This window comes from Diabrotica virgifera, chromosome 6 (genome assembly GCF_917563875.1).
Source record: "Diabrotica virgifera virgifera chromosome 6, PGI_DIABVI_V3a".
Taxonomy (NCBI): domain Eukaryota; kingdom Metazoa; phylum Arthropoda; class Insecta; order Coleoptera; family Chrysomelidae; genus Diabrotica; species Diabrotica virgifera.
The window spans coordinates 138,461,726-138,487,223 of record NC_065448.1 but is presented as its reverse complement, the minus strand read 5'-3'; the positions used below and the strand labels follow the sequence as shown (position 1 = coordinate 138,487,223).

Here is a 25,498-nt window from a genome sequence, read left to right as displayed (position 1 = left end):
TTTTTTATTACATAATAATGTTCAGTTTTGTCGTTTTGTATAAAAATGGGATTTCCAAAATTTCACGCTTCAAAAACTCATAATACCGTAAAACGAGGTCACTTTGTGACAGATTCAGCAGTTTTTGTCAATTTTAAGAAATTTCTTATGGAATTATTACATTCCAAAATTTACTTAAGAAACTTGTAACTCTTAACTTCTAACTTAGCTGGATTTCACTGGGAAAAATTTACAAACAATACAACAATTTACAAAAATATTTGTCACAATCTCACCCCTCTCATTGGGGTGATATTGTGACAACGTAAATTCTGCATACAAGTCTAAAGTCGGCGTTTTAATGGGTCGGAAATGTGACAGAAATCGCCTGTAATTATGATCTGAATATTAGATCTGTCACAAAGCCGCCCATACGCATGTGAGCATATGTAATTGTCTGTCATAAAATCACCCCACCAGTTGAACAGAAAGCTTTATTAATAATAAAAACAAATGTTATTATACACAAATTTTAAAAATAGAAGTAAAATAAATCATTTTGAATCGGTAATAATTCTATTTATTCACATAAATGTCCATTTCAGGCACTTGAAAAATTGCTCTTCGAGAAATTTGGACGGGTGCATTTATTTTGGTTTGTATAACATCAGCAAATTCGTACATAAGCTGGTCTTCCCGGTCTGGCCACTTCCAAAATCTTCCACATTTCTCCATGGAGCTGACATTCACACCTTGCTTTTCCACTCCAGTGACCACTCCTGGAAACATAGACCCCTCGTATTGGATAATGACGTAGTCCGCTATATTTGGCTTATCTACTTCTTCCTTTGCCACAGCGGTGGCATCTTTCTCTCCTACAGTGGTGGCCTCTTCTTCTTCCACAGCGGCGGCATCTTTCTCTACCACAGTGGTGGCATCTTCTTCTCCCACAGCTCCCCTGTCATTCATGGAGACCATCAATTTCTTTAACAAAGCTGGAAATTGGTCTTTTGGTATTGTTCCACATCTGCTACCAATCATACTGTCTTTCCATTCATGTAGAATTGCTCTCCACCTACCTTTCATTGGCCGAAAGAAAGCAACGTCTAATGGTTGCAAAAGGTATGTTGCATGTGGAGGCAATGCTATAAAGGATATATTGTTGTTTTCACACTGTCTAATCGCTTCGATATTCAAATGTGAACTCAAATTGTCACCTAGCAGGACTTTTTTGCCTTCTTGTCTTTTAAGTATTGGCACCATCAGGTTAACAAACCAATCTTCGAAGCATTGGTAATCAAACCAGCCGGATCTGCTTCTGCTGTACCTAGCATTTTCAGGTCCATTCTCCATCCAAGTTTGCCACAGTTTTTCAGACTTGTATACAACATAAACTGGTGCAACTTTTCCAGCTGCATTTCCAGCCAGCATTAATGAAGTGCACGCCTTTGTTGAGTTGCGTATTTGCTCAGGATACTTTGTGCCTCGTCGTATAATAACTTTAGATGCACCAGGATCGTCAGAAAGATTCGTCTCATCATAATTCCAGAGATTTGATGGAGGGACATTCTTTAACTCTTTCGAGATTATCGAAAAAACTATTTATAGTTTCACGGTTTACTGCAGCCCTTGAAACGCTTATGTTTGTAGCAACTCGATTAACCAATATATTCTTATGTCTAGACAGAAATGATGTCACCCATTCTTTTCCTGGAAAATTATCTTTGAAACATTTTACATTCTTGCCCCTCTTATCTAGGTATGTCTTCACAATACATCGCAGATCATGGGCTGTCACGGGGAAACCAAAAGTTGATATAGCAATTACGTGTGCAATAATTGACTCCTCTTCTTCCTTTTCTAGAGCTGTTTGTCCACCAGAAGGACGGCTATGTCGGTTATGGAGTTTGTGAAACAGCGTATTGCGGTGAATTCCTTATCTAAAAAGTTTAGCAGGTAATTTTTAGGAAAACATTTTTGTTAAGACATATTCATACCTTTCCGCGGCATCCCGTATGCTAAGTGTTTTCGCTCGTATACTGTGAAGAGCTTCTTGCAACGTCGCGTCAGAATAATTTTTGTATTGACGAGTTCCCGGTAGCCTCTGGTATTTTCGGGGCATTGCTACTTACCTAAAAGATAATAATAAAATGTAAAAAAACAATGTCACAACCTCACCTCATATTTGTCAAATCTGTTATAAATTGTGTCACAAAGTCATCTCATGTTTTGTCGAACTTTTATTTAAGGTGACGACACTGGTTAATTAGTTGAAATTTTTAAACAGTGTATGCATGACAACATAACCTAAACTATAACGTACTTTGTACATATTATAAATTCTGGCTACATGAAACAGTTGGAGCTCTACAAATGAAAGTACACCAACAAAGTAAAAATTCTAAAATACTTACTTTTATTTTAATTACACACACGATCTAGCTACTTGTTTTAAAAACTTTAATATGGCCAATAATCAACACACACAATACTTATACAAGGCCAATGAAAACAACTGCGGCGCGTTCAGTCGGTAAGTATGGACTCTACATCGGATTTAGTGGGGGTACTACGTACTGTCACAAATTCACCTGGCTGTCATAAATCCACCTCATTTTACGGTATCTTAGAAGTACAAATTTAAAGTCTTTTGTATTTTAAAATATTTCAAACGAGCTGTGACGTCTCATAGTTTAACTATATGGTTCCGTTTATGGTTATATTTAGGTATATTCTTCTTCTTCTTTAGTTTATTGGCCTCCACCTACTTGGATATTTGGCCAGCTCGTTGTCGCGGAATAAAGGAAAAATATTTATATTCTAATAACATTTATCGTATGTCATTGTAATAATATATACCAGTTTGTTAAGATTGAAGTTTGATATAGTTATTGAAGGAAATGAAAGAAGGTTTACTATGTAAAATAAAACCATTTTGTAAAAGTACAAGTTTTCTATGAATAGTTCAAACGATCAAAAACACTTGTAACGTCACATAACTGTATTTTCTACTGACTGTCTAATGTTTATACTGACTGTTTATAATGTCTAATTTAAAATTATATAGGTACAATTTGTTTACTTTGTTGGTACAGAATGTAAACATATAACCGGGTGACGTCATGACGCGTTTTGGGCTGGCTGGTATAATTTGAATTTTTAATCGTCTTTAGGGGCCAAACGAAAGACAAACAAAAGTTTTTTATCTTTGATACCTTTTAAACCACCTTTTTCTAACTGCGCAAGTTGTATTATTAATATTAATAAATGAAATATAAATATCTTGACGTTTCACAATTTGAAAATTCACTTTTACCTGCAGTGCCTTAAAAATGTTAAAGCACTAGTAGGTCTGGATCCCGCGTATGAAAAAAAAAGTGGATTAATAGCAAGCTGAAAATTTGTTAATAGCTTAAGGGTGTCTAGTCGGACACACTTTGATATATGGGAACACTGGAACAGGGGAAGTTTTAATTGTGGAACAGGTTAAAAATTTGGAACGGTCAGACCACGAAAACGGCACATGCATTTTATCCGACAGAACAGACTTAAACTCTCCGAACAGAGATTAAACTCTCATGCAAAAATCAGACTGCTATTTATCACCAAATGGGCGTTTTAATGAGTGGAACATGTAGAATATGTCAAATGACAGGAATTATGACAGGTGATAAATAGCAGTCTGATTTTTTGCATGCGAGTTTAATCTCTGTTCGGAGAGTTTAAGTCTGTTCTGTCGGACAAAATAAATGTCCCGTTTTCGTGGTCTCACCGTTCCAAATTTTTAACCTGTTCCTCAATTAAAATTGCCCCTGTTCCCGTGTTTCCATATATCAAAGTTTATCCGACTAGACACCCTTAAGCTATTAACAAATTTTCAGCTTGCTATTAATCAACTTTTTTTCATACGCGGGATCCAGACCTATAGTGCCTTAAAGTAGCATTTTTAACACTCTTATGGAGTGCTAAAAATTGCATTTTTAACACGTTTGTAGAAAAATATATGTAAAAACACTAATATATTCTTTCCACGCCTTTTCTGGACTGATACATACATAAATTAAAATATTTAGTAACTAACTCCATACGGCATGTATGCGCATGCGAGCAGATTAATAAACTTTCACCCTTAATGAAATCGCGCCTAAAGAAGTATAACTTCAAAAATAATTTTAAAGTTTGAAGAAAATGCCTTTTTTTCAAAATTTCTCCTAAGAATATATATTTTCGGTAAAATACTTTTTGAGTAATTTGTTGGTGAAAAACGGTGGAAAATGGTGAAAACCGAAAAACTGTCTAAAAACGTGTTTTTTTGTTGAAAAATGAACATAATATGTACTCGCAAATAACTCGAAAAGTAGATATTGACTTAAGTAATATAAAAATTTTATAGAACAACTTAACTTTATAGTTACTTACACTTACAATTCGTCAGATAATCCATTTCCGGACTTATTTTTAACTTAAGTAGGTATATTTTTCCCCCGTGAAGGAGTGGTACTACTCCCCCCTAGGGCAAAAGCACACGTCGACACAATATAATTTTCTTCTTTGACTTGTTAGCTATGTGTTTGCCAAATTTCATGTTAATCCAAGCTGTTCTTTAAAAAATCAGAGGTTTTGCAATATTTTACCGTGAGTGAATGGAGTATTAATAGTTCAGTTTAAGGGGAACGGAGCAAAATGCGAAATTTAGACGCGTGCAAAATTTTCAATGTGTTTTAAATGTATTCATTTTTTTGCGAATCCTGAGAAAACTAATAAGTATTTTTGAAAAATTTAGATGCAGAATGAAAGACTACTTTATTACTGAGGGCCGAAAGTCCCTTAGAATAAATAAAAAGTTTCTTTTGAATGAAATATTTGCAATTAAAAATCACACTAAATTTTTCCTTTTATTTTCACCCATAAAAGTAATATTTCATTCTGCGTTTAAATTTTTCAAAAATATTTAGTTTTCTCAGGGTTCGAAAAAAAAATGAATACATTTAAAACACATTCAAAATTTTGACATGCGTTAAAATATTTTCATTTTGCTCCGTTGGCCTTTGAAAGAAATAACTGTTCGTACACTTAGGGGATCAAAGTAATAGGTAATACCTGCTATTTTTATATCTACCGACGATTGGTAAATTTTCAATTTCACAATATAATAAAATATGTAATATTAATATTTCTGGTAATTTCGGTATTGTCAAATTTTTTCTTTGGCACCTACCGGCGCCTTTTTACTTCGGCGCCTGGGAGCACCGCCCCTCTACGCCCTTATGGACGGCGTGGCCCTGCTTGCAGATACAACACGTAAGTACCTATTGTTCCCTAAGCGAACTTTCCAAATCTTATTAAGGAATAAGGAATCGGAATTATAGATACTAGACAATGAATGGCCTTGAAAAGTAGCCTTAAGATAGTTATTTTGTTCGATTTAATTACATTTTATTGTTTTATTTGAAATTATTAAAAATCTCCTGTTTCTATTGTTTTTTATGTCCTATTTTACTGTTGTGTGAAATTTTCATCAGGCAACACTGTCGGCGCTGAAATCATAGGCCGGTTTTCAAATGTGACCCAATGGAAAAATACCACGTGTTTGCTATTTCGGTAGGGTTACAATACGTTCGGATTTCGTGCGGACAGCGGACAGTCCGGATTTGAAAGACATGTCCGGATTGGCGTCCGGATATGAGAGATTTTTTTCTTTACTAAAAAAATGGAAAATGCTAGGCCCAACGGTGGGAAATTTTAGTCTGCGCAGCACCTTAGGTCTAAAGTATGTTAAAACATAGGTGAATATGTATTTTAAACTGGAAGAGATTTTCGATGTTAGTTGCATATTGTAGGGAAACAGCTGTACTTTTAATTGTGCCATATGCATTTTGCATATATATGTACAATGTAGAGGTAGCAGCACAGTCAAATTCACATTTTACATTTTTTACAACCCTGTCCGGATTTGGCCCTAATAAATTATGGTAAAACCCTACATTTCGGGCATGTTTTTCTTTGTATTGAGTTGAAGAAAAAAGTTGAGCATAAGGGCTTGTTTACATGCAGGCGGTTTGCCAACGTCTACTGGGCGGTTTACCTGTTTTACTTGATCTCACCCTAATGCCGCCTTTGAAGTTTTACCCTAATAGGGCTTTTCATCGATTGTTATTTGTTTCGAGCTTCTGTCATGTGTCACATGGTACTAATATATCTCAGTCATACGTCTTTGGTTTGTATCATTTGTATATACCAATAACGTATGTATGACTTAGATATATTAATAATAATGTGACAACATGACAGAAGCTCGAAACAAATAACTGTGAATGAAAAACCCTATACCAAGGAAAATAGGGGGAAAACAGGTTAATCGCGACGTTTACGTTGCCCTATCTGAACAAGGCCTTAGGTAAACATTTCCGTTGCAGCACGTAGTTATTTTGGAGAATATTTATTTGTTTAATTATTCATAGGGATAGTTTGGTTATCTAATAAATAATGTTTATTTCCATCTGTCATTCTTTATTTAGAATTAAAACTTCCTTACTAAATTCCAAATTACCACTATCCTATCAGCGACCAGTTCACTGTAAGTCGAAGGATAATTTTTTTCCGTTTGGTAAATTCATACGGAGATATTTTAATTAGATGCCGCAATGTTGCCAGCAACATATTTCCGGCAACATATTGCTTTGCATATAGCAAAAACTAGCCCGTCTAAATGCCTCTGTAAAATAGTTGCGATGAATGTCCAGACAACTTCAATAAGTTGTCTTAAATAAGTTTAAGTGAGGTAATAGGGAAAAATAACTTTCTTTTATCTTACATTCACACACCGAATGTGAGCAAGGAATAGTCGCCCAGACACCAGACTTATTTAAACAATCTGGACTGGGCATGTTCTAGTTTCTGTTCGCCTAAATTTGAAGTCGTAGTCGAAAAGTTTAGCGCGGGGAAAGAGTCGAGGTGATAAACTGTGAAACTTCCCGTAGTCATCAGCGTACCTTCCAATAATTGAAAGGTATCTATTTGAAACAATTTTTTTATTTGAACAAATGATGATTAATGGCATGTTTAGTATCGTAAAATATACAAATATTTGAAAGAAGTAAGAAACAACGAAAGATAAATAATTTTAATGTTCAATGTACAGAATATATTTACAAACATTGATTTACACAAAATAATAAAGATGAAGGAGTATTAAAAATCACAAATTACTATAAATATATATTATTATATTTAAATTAAAATAATAGACAAGCAATAGAAAAACTTAAACAATTCCTCCCCAAATATTAATCTGTTCAGGGCATTGAGTATGCTCTTCTCTTATCCAGTCAGAGATGCGTTGAAAAAATATAAAAAATTAGTGCATTATGTTGTGAAACTTCTGCTTAGTTGTTAGTTGGCAACATTGGTATGTCAGGTTAGACATAACAGTAGACAGAAGAAAGATAGAAGTTAAGGGGATAGACGCAAATTTTCGGCTTTAAGGGGAAAGGCGCAAAATGTCGCCGGTCAAAATTTTCAATGTGTTTTAAATGTATTTATATTATAAACGGAGAATGAAAGATTATGTTATTACCGAGGGCCGACAGTCCCTTAGAACAAGTAAAATATTATTTTAAAGGAAATATTTGCAATTAAAAATCGCTCTAAATATTCTCTTATATTTTCACCCCTGTAACTTATTATAGAAGTTTTCAGTGACTTTAGGCCCTTAGCAATATCTAACGTAATCTTTCACTCTGCATTTAAATCTTTCAAAAACATTTATTAATTTTCTCAAAATTCGAAAAAAATTAAGACATAAAACACATTGAAAATTTTGACAGGCGACATTTTGCGCCTATTTAAGTATTTTTGAAAAATTTAAACACATAATGAAAGATTACATCACTACTGAGGGTAGAAAGTCTTTGAAAACGTCTTTAATGTTTATTCTAATAAGTTATACAGGGCTGAAAAAGAAGAGACAATTGAGTGTACTTTTAAATTTCAAACATCTCATTCAAAAGAAACTTTCAGCTTATTCTAAGGACTTTCTACCATCGGTAATGAGGTAATCTTTTATTCTGCGTTTAAATTTTTCAAAAATATTTATGTTTTTCCAGGATTCGTTAAATCAATATATTTTATAGGTTATTCCGTTTCAAATCACTCAATTTTGGATCAAACAAACTTTTGGATCTCCGATTTGTATATAGCATCTGCGGGATATAGAAATAAAACATTTAAGGTCGAATTGCCTTCTTCTTATTCTTCCTTTTTTTTTCAAAATGTTATTTTAAGCGATTTTACAGTGATTTGGTATTTATTTAAACAAATTTGCATTTTCTATCGCCAAGTATCAATGGAGACATAATATTTTAATAGAAGGGACTCCAAAATGTCATTATATGGCATTATAATAAGTTATTTCAAAACAAGTTTTTGATCAAGAAAGTGTAGTGTAGAAAACGTTAAAATCCTTCTAACCACTTAGAAGTCCTATGTTTTGGCTATCTGTGGGCAAATTTTCGGCAAATCGATTATGATGTATTTTGGAAATGGAGGAAAATGTAAAACACGTTTAACGTTTCCTACACTATAAAATTTGATCAAAAACTGGTTTTAATCAAAATAACTTGTTATAATGACATATAATATACGATAGAAAATGCAAATTTGTTTAAATAAACACCAAATCACTGTAAAATCGCATAACATTTTGAGAAAAAAAGAAGAAGACTTTTGATCTTAAATATCTTATTGTTACGTCCCGCAGAAGCTATATACTAAGTTTCAGAAAGATCGGAGATCCAAAAGTGTTTGTCTGAGTGATTTGACAAGGAATGTATTTTATACAAATTGTATTGTATATTAGAAAAATAAATCAATCAATAAATAAATAAATGTGCAGTAAAACCTCCGTTAACCGAAATAATTTGGGGGACGCCGTTACGGATAAAAATGGCATTATTTTTTGTATGCTTCTTGTGTTGTTTATTTATTTGCGTTCTTTAGTTGTATGAAAGCAATGTTGACGATGTTGACAAATTAACATCGAATTGTTTCCGTTTTTCGATAAGAATTTACTCTTTATTGATGAAATTATTGAAACTGTTAGCCTTTCGGTTAAACGATGTTTCAGTCAAACAGGTTTCGGTTAACGGAGGTTTTACTGTATTTATACATAATATGTACTACAAAATTTACTTTATTTCACAAAATTAAGTTTTATTTATTTATTTTATTTCAATTCATTTTAAGGATTAAGTAACATCATATCCCTGTGCTACGCCGATGGTTATAATAGGTAGGTACCTACTTGATAATATACTTTTTCCAAAGTCAGTTTGCCAAGTGTCGGCTTTTGATATTCTTTGATGCCAATGCCGACCATTGGCGTGGAAATTAAGAAAAAGGATCAGTTCATCAAACGCATATTTCAAGAAAAATCATATAATTTTTATTAACTTTTGCATAATTATATTCAGGAAAATCTTTCAATTTTTGGGCAGAAATGGTTTAAACAATTTTTTAAACTAATTCAAAATATCACCTTTTGTGCTCCAGAAAATATTTTTTTAGGTTTTTGGGTGACTCTATATAAGAAAGGTACTGTCATTTTTCTCAAAAGTTAATAGTTTTCGAGATATAATAGGCGACTTAAAATCCGAAAAATGCGATACCTAAATATGAATTTTCCAGGCTTGAAAAATATGTAAATGATTATTTTTGAGATTTAAGCGTATCTAAACTGAAGTCTAAACATTGAGTCTTAAGAATCTTAAGAATTTGGTGAGAAATTGGGGCAATATTTTCCGTAGCAGAAAAAGGTGATCTTTTGAATTTTAATTGTTTCAACAATATCTGCCCAAAAATGTCACCCGGCACCCTTCTATTTGTTTAAACGGGGCATTTTCGAATAGTAATCCTCAAAGGAACATAAATTTTAAAATTTCATCCTTTTTCGTGTTATTATTAGGTTTTTTTTTTAGTATGCGGGAATGATACGACGCATTATCCGTAACAATCACTGAATTCGGCGGAATATTGGGCAAGAGCTGTCCGCCAGACTACTTTTCAAATAAATCGGCTGTCATATCTTCGTGATAATCGGCAGAAGACTTTGTTATATTTTTGGCCGATAATAGCAATGCATTAGATACCTACAAAACCATCTTTGCTTCCGGCATGAAGAGTAATAACACGTTTTCTTCTTGAACACGGTGTATTTAATGCACAATTGTTTGTGTTGTCAACCCAGCCGTACTTGACAACATCATGCGTAGGTATCGAACCAGGTTTCATCTAAATAGATTATGTTTCTGTTTGAATTACGATACTGTTTTATTTTACTCAAATACTCTCGTCCAAGTTCAACGATACGCCGAGATTCCATTATTACCATTCGATTATTTAATTTCTTATATTTAAATCCACAACTTATCAAAATCTCGCGCAGTCTTTCCAAAGATGTATAATTATATTCAGGGAAATCTCTCAATTTTTACGAATCAGTTCTAAAGTAGGCAATCTATTTTCTTTGTAAAAATTGTAAACTGTTCGTTGAATAACATCTTTTGCAGCAGAGTCAATCCTACCCAATTTTTTATTTGGTCGCTTTCGTTTTAAGGAAGGATCTGTACAGTGCCTAATTTAATAATTGTATAATTTTATATATCGTCTTATACCCGATTTTTGTTAATACATGAATTCTCGAAACAATTGCATTATCAGTCATCCCAATATTTTCTTTTTTTAAACACTCATACATATTTTTTTATAAATAAATAATTTATTCAACCACTTAGTTATTATACAATATACATATAACAGACCTAATTAATATACTTATACTGACTGATTCATCCGGAGGCAGACCTAGACACAAGGCATCTGTTTGTCGGATACCTCCCACTGATGTCAGTCAATATAATATACAATGTACATATAATTTATTAAATACACTGTCTATAATATGTATAAATTAAAGTAAAATATAAATCAAAACATTCAATAACAATAGCAAATCGATACATTTCTTTTTAGATTTTAACTGTTTATGTGATTTAGTTTTTTTTTTATTAGATGATTATTAGATGATTAGATGAAAGAGTAAAAAAGGAGAAAATACGAATTGGTTGTGCAAATCAAATTCAAACATTTTCAAATATTTTAAACATTTCCGGGTTACTGATAATTAAACTCTTTACTTCTTTACTAAATTTATGTCTTATATTAATTTCTTTTAAATGCGTTGGTAACATATTAAATAGTTTAGGACCATAATAGGAAAATGATCTCTGCGTCACAGTTTTTTTAAATAAATTAGTATTTAGATGTAGATTAGTAGCTGCTCTAGTAATTGAAGTTTTTTTATTGTTTTTTACTTTTGAAAATTGGGTCCTTAGGAGACATTGGTGTATATAAATTTGACGTATTTTGAATAATTTTGTTTCTTGGTAGAGTAGAGATGTTGAGTGTAATCTAGGTTTTTTAGATATTATTCTAAGTAAAATATTTTGTGTAGTTTGCAAATTTTTTAAATTAGTAGAGAATGCACCACCACAAATAGTTATACAATATCTTAGAACTGATTCAACTAATGAATTATACATCATAATAAGATTGGACTTAGATAGGATGAACCTTACTTTATAAAATTTATGTATTAAAGCTCTTATACGTTTAGAGACATAGGTAATATGATGTGACCACCGTGTGTGATGATCAATCATAACACCCAAATATTTTATTACAGGGGTTTGTTCTAGTATGGGGCAATCACATATATTATCTTTACATCTGGGATTATGCAGTCTAATCTTTAAAGATGGTTGGTCCGTAACTGTTGGGGAAAATGTTACATATTTTGTTTTCTCGACATTTAAAGTTAAAAGATTATGATTTAGCCAAATTCTAATATTTTTAAGACAAACCTCTGTCGCAAAATGCACTTCTTCCCAAGTATTTCCTGTAATTATGAGTGCAGTATCATCTGCGTAACATACCAACTGTCCCTCAAAATTCTGGATTGTTGCAATACTATTTATGTATACGAGAAATAAAATAGGTCCTAACACCGTTCCTTGTGGTATCCCCATCTGAACATTAATATTAGTGCTTATTTTGTCACCGATTTTAGTTTGCTGCGTTCTGTTTGTTAAATAATTTTTAAAAAGATCTAATGCAATACCCCGAATACCATAATTATTCAATTTACCTAACAGTTTGGCATGAGATACCGTGTCAAAGGCTTTAGCCAAATCCAGAAAGACTGCTAGGCATTTTTTAGAATTATCGAGAGCTTTAATTATTGTTTCAACTAGATTCAATGCGGCATCTTCTGTACAGGATTTTTTTCTGAAACCGTATTGAATTTTAGAAAGAACATTATGCTGATCCAGAAAGCTAACCAATCTATTTGTTAATACTTTTTCAAATAATTTAGCAAAGTTATTTATTACAGATATCGGTCGATAATTAGTTAGTTTATTTCTAGAACCGCTTTTGAAAATGGGAGAAACTATAGATTGCTTCCATTGCGTAGGTATTTGTCCTGTTGAGAGACTGAGATTTATTATATGGGTTAATGGGCCCAATATATTAAGATGAATATATTTTATTAATTTGCTACTAATCTTATCGGGACCAGGAGAACAATTATTCTTTAAATTAGATATCAAAATAGTTATTTCGGCCTGCGTTACCGGTTTTAAGAAAATAGACGATTCTATATAAACATCTCTCAACAAATTATCAGGTAAATTTGAATTTTCTATTTTATTTGCCATTTTCATTCCTAAGTTTATAAAATAGTACATTATATACCGCGGGACTGAAGTAGTACATTTAATCCTGAAGGTAAAGTTTATGGCCCGACCGCAGGGAGGGCCATAATTTACCTGAAGGATTAAATGTACTTCAGTCGCAAGGTATATACGATACTTTTCGTACTTCCGGTATGATTTTATTAATTATTTCAATAATTTCAATCAGTTTTTTCTCTCTTCAACTCATTTAATAAACTGTCTTTAAAATAAGTTACCATAGTAACATTGCGTTGTGACAGTTATAATTTAGAAACATTGTCATTACTAGTGTCATTGTAAAGAAACATTGTTATTGATAATTATTGGTATCATGAGTGAAGAAGGTGTATCTGATATTGATAAAAGAGCAGCCGAAGTAGGTGAAGAATTGTTACCACCGAAATCTAGAAAACTATACGAGCAGCAGTACGATGCTTTTAAAAAGTGGTGCCGCTTAAAAAATGTGAGACAACCTACTGAAAATGCGCTGTTAGTCTACTTCGATGATAAATCAAAAGCGGTTTGTGCCTCAACTCTCTGGGCACATTACTCAATGCTGAAATCGGTTATTAACATTAGAGAAGATATTGATATAAGTAAATTTCCAAAATTATTAGCTTTTTTGAAGAGAAGAAATGAGGGATTTAAGCCAAAGAAGTCAAGAATTCTCACGTCTGAGCAGGTAGATCAGTTCTTACGGGAGGCTCCGGATGATAAATATTTAATGCTTAAGGTAAATTTGGAAATTTGTTTATATTCAGAAATTTTAAGAAATCAATTTTTTTGTAGGTTGCACTTATTTTGGGCGTTGCGGGAGCTTGTCGTGGAAAAGAGTTGGTTGATTTAGAAATCGACGATGTGAGAGATTTGGGCGATTCCTTCCTAATTGCGATTAGAAACACCAAAAATAAAATTGACCGAAATTTTGTGATCAAAAATTCAGAAAACAGTGCCATCAGTTTTGTGGCGATATTTCGGAAATATGTGGCATTGCGAAAGACAGGGACAACTCATTCAAAATTTTTTGTTCAATACATCAACAAAGAATGTACTACGCGAGTAGTAGGAAAAAACATGTTTGGTACAATTCCACGGCAAATAGCAGCTTTCTTGAAATTAGAAAATGCGACGTCTTATACGGGACATTGTTTTAGACGCACATCTGCGTCTTTGTTAGCTGATTCGGGAGCAACAATAGACGTGCTGAAGAGACATGGAGGATGGAAATCCTCCAACGTGGCCGAGGGATATATTGAATCGTCTATTAAAAATAAACAAAAAATTTCAGATAAAATATTTGGTCAAGTCGCCGATTCGTCCACTATAGTTATGCCACAGTCCTCATTCTCGCTTCCTGTTTCCGCAGGATCTTCGAAACAAACACCAGTTCAATATGAAAAGGACCTATCTGTTACTCGTCAGTTACCTGCTGCATTAACCCAGGAAAGACTGGTCAATATGACGAACTGTCACAATATTAATTTGAATATTAACGTTAATTACCATTCTAATTAATTATATTTTTCAATAAAATATCCCTTAAATTCGTTTGTTTGTGATTTAATCGTTCCGGGAGTTTCGTCAATATTTAATCCCGGAGGGATTAAATGTGACACTTTAGTACCTGTCACAAGGGAGTGAAGTTGTCACTTTAGGCCCGGAAGTACGAAAAAATTATTAAACACATTTGCCTTATCTGTATTATTTTTAACGCAGTCCCCATTTTCATTAACAATATCAATATTAGAAATATCTAGTGTATTTTTACTTCCTGCAACCTCATTAATAATATTCCATAATTTTTTAGTATTCCCATGAGTACCGTATAATTTTTGTTTATAGTAATCATTTTTCTGTTTTTTTTTTATTAACACATTAAGTTTATTTCTATATTCCTTATACTGTGCTTCTAGAATGGGTGTAGGCGTTTTATTTAGTTGTTTTTTGAGGATATGACGTTTATGAATGGATGTTATTATTGCCGTAGATATCCATGGTTGTAATTTTTTGTATTTGTTATTTTTGTTGACAACAATTTTAGTGAAAGAGTTTGTAATTGTGTTTATTTTATTAATGAAATTGTTGTAAGAAATTTGAACATTATTATTATTAATTACTTCAGACCATGATTCATTTTTTAAATAATTATTTATTTTTTTAAAGTCAATTTTTTTGTTGTAATTTTTTTCTTTATGTTCTGTATTTATACTGTCACAGCTTTTAAAGGATATCAAAACAAATGGCGAAAAATGATCTGTCATATCGGTTTGAAAAACTATCGAGTCTATATCAATTTTACTTTCTATATTATTAGTTTTCCTAATAAATATATGATCTATTGTTGTCTTAGAATCAGAAGTAACTCTTGTAGGTTTATTTATATAAGAGATGAAACCATATGTATTTAATATGTTTAGATACCTAGTTGTATCGGGTGTATAGGATTTTAACAAGTCGATATTTATATCACCTACATAAACTTCAAGATGTTGCATATCCAACTGCTGCAGATATTGTTCCAGATCGTTTAAGAATATTTGAGTATTTGTTGCAGGTGGTCGATAATAGGCAGTTATCCCAACTGAATAATAAGTATTTAAATGTTTCGTTAAAAATTTCACGCGGAGAAATTTACTATCATTTATCTCTATAGTACTAATTGTAGATGATATTCTATCTTTTATATAAATCACCGTACCATCGCATTTATTTATACACGATTCATTATAATATATTCCGTAATTCGGAATATGAAAATCATTTATATTTACCTCCCTAGTTTCGGATAAAATAATTATGTCCAAAAGATCCTTACCTGATTCTAAATATATGAGCAGTTCATCAAAATGCTTTTGTAAACTTCGAATATTAAAGTGAATCACACCAATTCCATTCTCCCATTTTACCCTCTCCAGTTCAAGTAAGTAATCTTGAAAATTATTATATTCTTTTGTATCGATTTCCTGACTATTATCTAAAATTTCTAGATATTCAAGCATTTAGTCATAAATTGTACCTGATATCCCAAAATTTAATCAATCGTTTATTAAAGCGAAATAGAAAAATGGTATCGAAAACAAAAATTTAAAGCCTTAAAACCTAGAGAGCATTAGCAATAATACAATTGATAAAACACATATTATTTACAAATTATAATGAGTTCTGTATTCATCAAAGTCTTTAGAATTTTTTATTATTTTTACGTTACCGTTTCGACAGACGTAGATTTTACCATTGTCAGTCCACACATTTTTTAAACCCACAAGACTGGTTAGCTGATTTACCAATTCCAATTTTAAGTTAGTGAGATCTTCCTTAATAACTACCCCAGTACCCTTTAGTAGCTTCTTCTTAGCGTAGACTGTTTGCTTATTCTCGATTGTATTTAATTTAAGATACACAGCCCTAGCTTTATCCTTGTTTTGTTTACCAATTCGATAACATAAGTTAATGTCTTCATATTTTAAATTTAAACCCATTTTAGAATTTATTAGGTTAATTATTTCGTTTCTGGTGTCTTCTTTCTCCTTTTCCTTTAGATTAAAAATTCGTAGACACATGCGCCGGTTCCCTTGATCTAGTCGATCAAATTTCTCGTTCAATTCTTCTATTTTGCGCTCCAAGTTTGTTTTAGTGGAGTTAATATCCACTTTAAGTGAAGCCACTGTTTCTTCTAAATTACCTAGACGGGTTTCAATGGTATTTATAATGGCTACGGCGACATTATCAGTAAGACTTTTTATAATATCTTTATTTTGGAGACTTTTTATAATGGCTTGACTTACAGCATTTTCAATAGCTTCTTTTACTTCTCTTGTAATAACCATAGTGTTCCAATTTTTTTTCAACTCACAGCACCAAAACTATTTTATATTCACACTACTGAAAAATTAGGAATTTTTTCGCTGAATTTCCTTATTAAAATGTTACTTTTTCGGGAGCTCAGATTACAACCGACTACTCACTACAATCCGTAGGCGGCGACCTTTTAGAACGATTCTTTGGGATTGTACATGCAAATCTTTATTTTTTAATTAGGGGCTGTCATTAACATAATTGTCATTATTTATTGATAACACAGAAGATGATACATCTTGATCATTCGTATCAAATGGTCTCCAAAATGCCATATTATATTACAGCATAAATATTATATTACTTACCTTAATCCTCCGCCTCTGATATCTGGTGCCGAAATTAAAGAATTTAAGTTGTCTCATAACTAGACAAACCCGTGTTCATAATGATTTATGGCTTTGCAGTTCGCTGTTGCCATAATGCACGATGTCGGTCGCTTGTAATATAATTATTTGCTTAAGTCATTGATTAAAAACTACCCAAACTGTGTAGATATTAATCAATGCTTAGGTAGTAATATATTTTTCTATTTACACGTTGGTTGTACAATAATGTATGTCCATACTTAAAAATATTTCTTTAATTTTTTTGTTAGGAAAGGTATTAATTTTTATTACTCATTTCAAAGACGTACTTATCATAAAAAGAATTATGTAGTTTAAAATTGAATGTAAAGTCGACTTTACATTACATGATTTATCATGTGATTTGTCATATGATTTGGTCATGGAGTGAAATTTACATGTTTACACTGTGTGATTTGTCATATGATTTTGCATTGTTTATACGGCTCGTTTTGTCATAAGCATTGTCATGCGGCTCGTCATGGGAAAAATCATATGACAAATCACATGATAAATCATGTAGTGTAAAGTCGACTTAACGCTGTGCGGCTGTGCTATGTAAAAGAGCTTGAACATTCAAAATCGATTTTATCCAAAAAGTACATACATGCACGGACATACATCACATAATGTGAAAAATAAATTTTAAAACAATATAATAATAGTGGTGTTCTTTTATTCTTGAACTGAAACGAAATATACTGCATATGATCATCACATCTAGTGATGATCTTTGGATCTATTTGGTTTTTTATTAGTTAAAATTTAATAGGGCCGGTTGTTCGAACGCTAATCAACAATGATCATTATCAAATATTTAATTACTGTCACCAAAACTGTCAATGTCAACTTTGTTTGGGTTGCTGAAAACATAATTAATTACAATTATGAGATTTATTATTAATTATGTTAATAATGATTGTTATATTAATTGATTATAGACTCCACAGACTTTTTAACAACCCAAACAAAGTTGACATTGACAGTAATTAATTATTTGATAATGATCATTCTTGATTAGCGTTCGAACAACCGGCCCTAATCTTTAAACTTGATTAAAGCTAATTCTTATCATATTTTCATAATTAAAAAGATTAAATTATCTGAACTGCCTTATTATGTAGATATTACAGTATGTAGCCACTTTAATACCATATCAATATATCTTCAATTTTTCATGTTTCCAGGTAAGGTAGAAAATGAGTAAAATTTGGAAAAAAATAATAAAATTCTTGAAACCGTTTTTTAGAACTTGGATTCTTAAAAGTTATCTGTTTGCTTTCTTAAAAGTAGATCATTATCTATAAGAGTATTACTGCTAAAATCATCAACATAGCAACATCGATATAGACTGAACGACCAAATTGTCTCCAGACTACAATGTTGCCGATATTCGAAAATTTCTTAGAGCATACGTAATATATACAAAGTTCACAGTTGCTTTAATTCATTAGTGAAGAGTCCATTGAAATATTAAGTACCTAGTTAATTAATTTATAGATATATTTTTTGAAAATAATTTCATATTATTTTTTAAGAGTGTCGTTGACTAGCAATTGAATAATAACGAATAGAGAATAGAGAATATTTTTTTCATATAAACTTAGGAATTTTAGGAAATATATCTGATAACCTTGATTCGAAAGCGGGTCTCTTTGATACCAAAATGAGGCATGTTTATGTTGGAAAATTATTAGTGGATAAACTGTATGTATTTTTAGGAATGAAATGACAGTTACGCACCATAGGACACTACTTAAAGATTACGATTCTTCAATTCAAATTCAAAATAAATAATACATACGTTAGCAAATTCACTAAAATATCACAAATAAGGAAATTATCAACACAAATGTAAACGATACGACGTCATGTTCCTTTTCCTCGAAAGCGCTGCGATTTGATTCGTTGATATTGATATTACCAGTGGTGCCAAGTCTCGCAAAGAGTGAAGATTATCAGAATATATTTTCATTTAATAAATTTTAAAAAATTGTTTTTCTTCTAAGTACTTGGTTGCGTAATAAGTATATTTAGAAATAGCTTATAATAACTAAGTAATATATTTTGATTTTTAAGTTAAAACAAATTACACTAAAACTGGAACATTATTTCGAATATTGACTTAAAAACAACATAATATGACGACGTCAAATTAGGGATTTGTGTCTATGCCTATGACTGTGACAATAAAGAATAAATATATACTCACGTCTATATTCTTTGGTGACAATCTCATGATTTCATTTAAAAGATGTATCTAAATAGCCCGGTTACCCGGTTCATCTTTATTTACATAATATTATACGTCCATGATCAACCATTCTATGCTACAGTTCAAATCAGAGAACCCGCTACGTGCTGCAACATATGGCAACAAGAGGACCACCACATACCATCAAACTTCGGACGAGCAGAATTCTCACGAAGCATAGGAAAACGAAAATAGGTCAACATTTTTCGTGAAAACAGCTGATGAGATTTGCTCGTAACGGCGCAAGTATGGATTAGAAAGACAGAGCAGAAAGTACCTACCCACATAACAATTTCATGTTCTTAGTAGATTCATAGAACATACTTTTCAGAAAAAGTATATACTTAGAATATGCGTAATTACCATTGCGAATGTGCAGAGCATATACTGAGTATATACTACATTACAGTACTTAAACGTTCTATGTATATACTTAGAATGTACTACCGCACTTCTTTTCAGTATATACCAAGAACATACTTTTTAGAAGATTCTAAGGAGGTGCTATAAACCTTCTATTTATATACTTAGAATGTACTATCGCACATATTTTAGTATATGGGAAGAATATTCCAAGGAAGTGCTATATACATTCTAGTTATATACTTAGAATGTACTATCGTACATATTTTTAGTATATGGGAAGAATATTCCAAGGAAGTGCTATATACCTTCTATGTATATACTTAGAATGTACTATCGCACATATTTTTAGTATATGGGAAGAATATTCCAAGGATGTGCTGTATTTCTCAGAAGTATGTTTTCAACATCACCCAATCTCATCCTATAGGTTCTACCAAAGAATACTAACACACCCACAGGGTGTGTTAGTATTCTTTGGTTCTACTAATATATTATATTTACATATTCTAATTGCATATGAGAATGTAGATATTACATTCTACAATATTACGTAAAAAGTAAGTATAAAATATATAAACTTTAGTTAGTTATATAGGTACCTATGTATAATAAATATTATATGGGTAAGTAGCCTATATATAAAATATAAGTAATATATTTAGTTATTATGTGCACATCAAAATAAAAATGCTGCTTATATAATTATATAATAGCCAAATTATATTATAATGTGTATGTAAATTACTAAAATTTATAGGTATCTATATCTATATACATTATACATACTTTTACTTACTAGGTATTTAGGAAATATTGAAGTACCAATATGAATTTATTATTTTCAAACTGCTTTTTATGTTCTTAAAAATGTTTTAGTCCTTGTAGCTAGAAATACTTGGTCCTACCTAAACAGCGTAGACATAAATGCATAACTGACTGGAAACTATTTTCATATTTTGCTCTTTTGTTACCTACCCCCTTCCCTTGTGCAGGTATAAAATGCAATGCAAGGGTCAGAATGACAATGAATGGCCGTTTCCGGATTCCCGAAAATTATTTTACTTATGGCACTTATGGTATAAACTACTCAAATCAAAATGGTATATTCATTTCAACTGAAAACGAAACGAGAATTTCTCATTTTTCTTCACAATAGAATTAAGTTTTAAACTTTTTACCATACAATTAAAACGGTTTAAAAAAAATGAATTAGATAGTTCAGTAGTACCTACTAAAATACATAAATTTTATTAATTATTCGAAGTTGATAATCTATAGGCTCACATTATTCTTCTTCCTATAGGTAGGTACATATAGTATATTATTTTTTAGATATTTTAAAAGTATATACAAGTAGGTATGTGTTAAGTATATACTTTTGCATATACTTACGCATATACTAAGAATATTCGATTAAGGTATATTCTAAGAATAAACTTTTACGAACATTCCGAGATACTACGTACCCGAATGTGCTCAGTATATTCGGTGCAAGAATATTCTTTGAGGCACATGCAAAGAACATGAAATTTAGAATGTTTTTTATGGTACATGCTATGCTTGTACTACGCATATACTAAAAAGGATATACTTCGACGAATGTTGGTAGGATATGCTTAGAACATGATGCGAACATCATTGTTATGTGGGTACAGGCCCGTATTTTGATGGACGTTGGATCGCAAAAAATATTTGTCAGTGAATAATTTATTCGAAAAATTTGTGTAACGACGCAAAATTTAAACATGCACATAACTGCAATTGGTAATACCCCGAACCGGAGCTATAAGGCAGTTCATATAAAAATAGCTTCTCTAAATAGTAGGTAGTCTAGGAGCCAGAGGGATGTCCTTTTCAATTCTGATGGACAAACTCAACGTTTTCTTATGCATTTTGGCATGCTGATTACGAATTTCGAGGGTGGATTTCGATCCGAGTGGTCGAGAAATTGTTATAAACAATTTAATTGTTTTTACGGCTCTGGCTCATAAACTAAGAGATAAAACAAATGTTTCGGACAAAATTTATTCCTTAATACAAAACGAAGAAAAAATCGTTTACCAAACTTGAATCCAACAATCATAACTCAAGATATTGTAAAATTAGTGCACAATGCAAATTGCAAAATAAGTATTTTTCGAAGTTTTATCGATCGTAACTCGGCTTCTACGCATAAAAATGAGCCTTATTATAAGGCATAAGGCCTTATCTTAAAGCTTAGCTTAGATAATAGGCTTCCAAATAAAGTTTGTTAAATTACTTTATCTTCATTTTTAATATCCGTTTGAAGTTATAATTTTTTAAAAAATTGTACATTCATTTGTTTATAAGGGTTTCAAACAAATTTGAGCTATAAACATTTATACTTTAATTAACAATAATGATAGAAAACTCAAAAGGAACCATTTGAGCTTATCAAAATGTTTGTAAGTTTATTTTGGCCAAGATATCGATATTTTAATGGCGCGCTATGAGGTGCAAGATCGGCTTACAGTAAGTACTTAAGTAAGTAACGAAATTCGTAGCCAAAATTTTAAAGCAATGTCTGTTCGTTTAAGAAATATAGTCTGGTTAAATTAGTCTGGGACACTTTCCTTTATTATATATCGTGATGTAAATACAGTACTGTGTTTCCTGGGAATAATATTACCGCCTAACATTCTACATCAAACATTCAATATTTGGAGATAGTGGGCATGTGTTATTAGGCTCTGTATTGTATCCTTGTTTTGAGATTAAGATGCCTCTTATTACTTAGATTAATTAATGAATTATTTTAATTGCTACTCATGAAACAAAACCAAACTTTAATAAAATTTGTGAATAGAAAACATTCTCAGGGCTAATTGATTATATGTATTACCTTTATTTTGTGGCTTCTCGTACTTCTCGTTTACAATATATATACAATCTTTAAACTATCTACCCTCTCGGGTGCAGGTATGAAGGAAAAGGTACAGGGAAAATAAATATACTCAACTCATATAAATATTATAACCTCTATTTATTTATATACTATACCATAAATATAAAAAAATTGCTAAACTTTATTCTGTTGTAAAATTTCTTACCTAATCATAAAATAAACCTTTAATTCTATTATCTCCTTTTGTGAACCAAATTGATTTAATTGAGTCGGTAGACTGTTATTATTATTATAAAAAAGAGAAAAAATAATTTCCACTTTTTAAATATATGAATACACTTATACACTTATATCTTCTATGAATTTATGAATGAATAATTTATGTTGTAATCCTATTAAGTTAACGTGGCTTAAAAAAACAAATATGGTATGTAATTCAAAACAACTCTCTCTTTTCACAAATAATCTGACTAACCTTTGCCGACGTCCTTATTTCTTCTGCTGCATTGTGTTGTCCTTAGTTCTCCCACAACGTGCTCCACTGATTCTGCAAATTGTCCTTCTCCTGCAAACTGTTTCAAAAAACAGCACTCGTTCGAATTCTCTCCTCAAATTAAAATCTCTGACTCGATAAAAACAATATCGATCTTTAGAATTCAACGATTTTTTCCCTCAGCTAGGTACCTCGCATAAGTTTATATAATACTGCTCTCGTTACTGACAGAAACTGGAATCTTTTCAGGACACAAGGAGTTTTGACTTCTCGACTCGATCTCGTTCTCGTCTCACACTATTCTGCTTCCATGGTCAACAATTTAACACACTTTGCAAAAATACACTACTTTCAAACTGGACTGATTGCTTTCGATGGTAATAACCCAATGAATTCCTTTTTCTCTCATCAATTTGAAACTCACCACTCTATTCTCCTTCCATCGGTATCCTAGCCAATCACAAGCATTCTCCACACATCATATGCCTACTTTCTTTTCTTAAGAACAAATATATAGTTTCTTTCTATAAGAAAAATTTCTTTCTTGTCAATTTCTAGGAGATATTAAAATTATTTTTATTTGCAATCTAAAAAAACTCTATCCTAAACTAAACAAAAATGTTTACTATCTCTGAAACCATTTAGAAAGCACTGTCTGTGGTTCAATCAACCGCGGTATACATTAACTTTCTAAACAAACGTTGTAGTCCGTTCTGTTGAAATTTATAAAATGTTCGTAGAAACTTTACCACTAAAATTTTACTCTTCCGCGAAACACTTCTTACGGCTAAATTATTTTATTTACAAAATTTGACCATATGCAGGGTCATGAAAATCTACGGTTTTGTGGTATTTGACATAAAATTATTTTTAAATGCTCCCCATAAAAATTATTTAAGTGTATGTAAAAAAACAATGACACGAAAACTGTGACGATTTATTAGTAAAAAGGTGTACTTATAGAAATTCCTAAAAACGCATTTGTCCTATACATTAGTTAAAAGTGTATACATAGCAGTATTAACTAGCAGCTTTAAATACAAATTAAAATATCTAACTCGATAAAAACAATATCAATCTTTAGAATTCAACGATTTTTTCCCTCAGCTAGGTACCTCGTACAAGTTTATATAATACTGCTCTCGTTACCGACAGAAACTGGAATATTTTCAGGACACAAGGAGTTTTGACTTCTCGATTTGGTCTCGTTCTCGTCTCACACTATTCTGCTTCCATGGTCAACAATTTAACACACTTTGCACAAATACACTACTTTAAAACAATGAATTCCTTTTTCTCTCATGAATTTGAAACTCACCACTCTATTCTCCTTCTATCGATCTCCTAGCCAATCACAAGCATTCACCACACATCATATCCCTACTTTCTTTTCTTAAGACCAAATAGATAGTATTGTATACAAAATTTCTTTCTTGTCAATTTCTAGGAGATATTAAAATTATTTTTATTTGCAATCTAAAAAAACTATCCTAAACTAAATTTTACTATCGTTTCTTTCTGGGAAACCATTTAAAAAGCACTGTCTATTGTTCAATCAACCGCGGTATACATTAACTTTCTAAATAAACGTTGTAGTCCATTCTGTTGAAATTTATAAAATATTCGTAGAAACTTTACCACTAAAATTTTACTCTTCCGCGAAACACTTCTTACGGCTAATTTATTTTAAATACAAAATTTGACCATATACAGGGTCATGAAAATCTACGGTCTCGTGGTCTTTGACATAAAATTATTTTCAAATGCTCCCCATAAAAATTATTTAAGAGTATGTAAAAAAACAATGACACGAAAACTGTGACGATTTATTAGTAAAAAGGTGTACTTATAGAAGTTCCTAAAAACGCATTTGTCCTATACATTAGCTAAAAGTGTATACATAGCAGTATTAACAAGCAGCTTTAAATACAAGTTAAAATCTCTAACTCGATAAAAACAATATCAATCTTTAGAATTCAACGATTTTTTCCCTCAGTTAGGTACCTCGTACAAGTTTATATAATACTGCCCTCGTTACTGACAGAAACTGGAATATTTTCAGTACACAAGGAGTTTTGACTTCTCGACTAGGTCTCGTTCTCGTCTCACACTATTCTGCTTCCATGGTCAACAATTTAACACACTTTGCACAAATACACTACTTTCAAACTGGACTGATTGCTGTCGATGGTAATTACCCAATGAATTCCTTTTTCTCTCATCAATCTGAAACTCACCACTCTATTCTCCTTCTATCGGTCTCCTAGCCAATCACAAGCATTCACCACACATCATATCCCTACTTTCTTTTCTTAAGACCAAATAGATAGTATTGTATACAAAATTTCTTTCTTGTCAATTTCTAGGAAATATTAAAATTATTTTTATTTGCAATCTAAAAACACCCTATCCTAAACTAAACAAAAATGTTTACCATCGTTTCTTTCTGAGAAACCATTTAGAAAGCACTGTCTATTGTTCAATCAACCGCGGTATACATTAACTTTCTAAACACACGTTGTAGTCCATTCTGTTGAAATTTATAAA

The 25,498-nt window shown here is 31.6% G+C and overlaps 1 protein-coding gene across 1 annotated transcript; it reads right to left on the bottom strand.

Moving 5' to 3' along the window:
- Positions 1-465: 465 nt before the first annotated feature.
- Positions 466-3,346, bottom strand: LOC126886899 (uncharacterized). The gene is made up of 2 exons (XM_050654033.1): positions 1,977-3,346; positions 466-1,919 (listed from the first exon to the last, which is right to left on the bottom strand). Exon 2 carries the CDS (start codon positions 1,408-1,410, stop codon positions 556-558), a length of 855 nt encoding a protein of 284 aa, XP_050509990.1. The 5' UTR covers positions 1,411-1,919; positions 1,977-3,346; the 3' UTR covers positions 466-555.
- Positions 3,347-25,498: the final 22,152 nt, after the last annotated feature.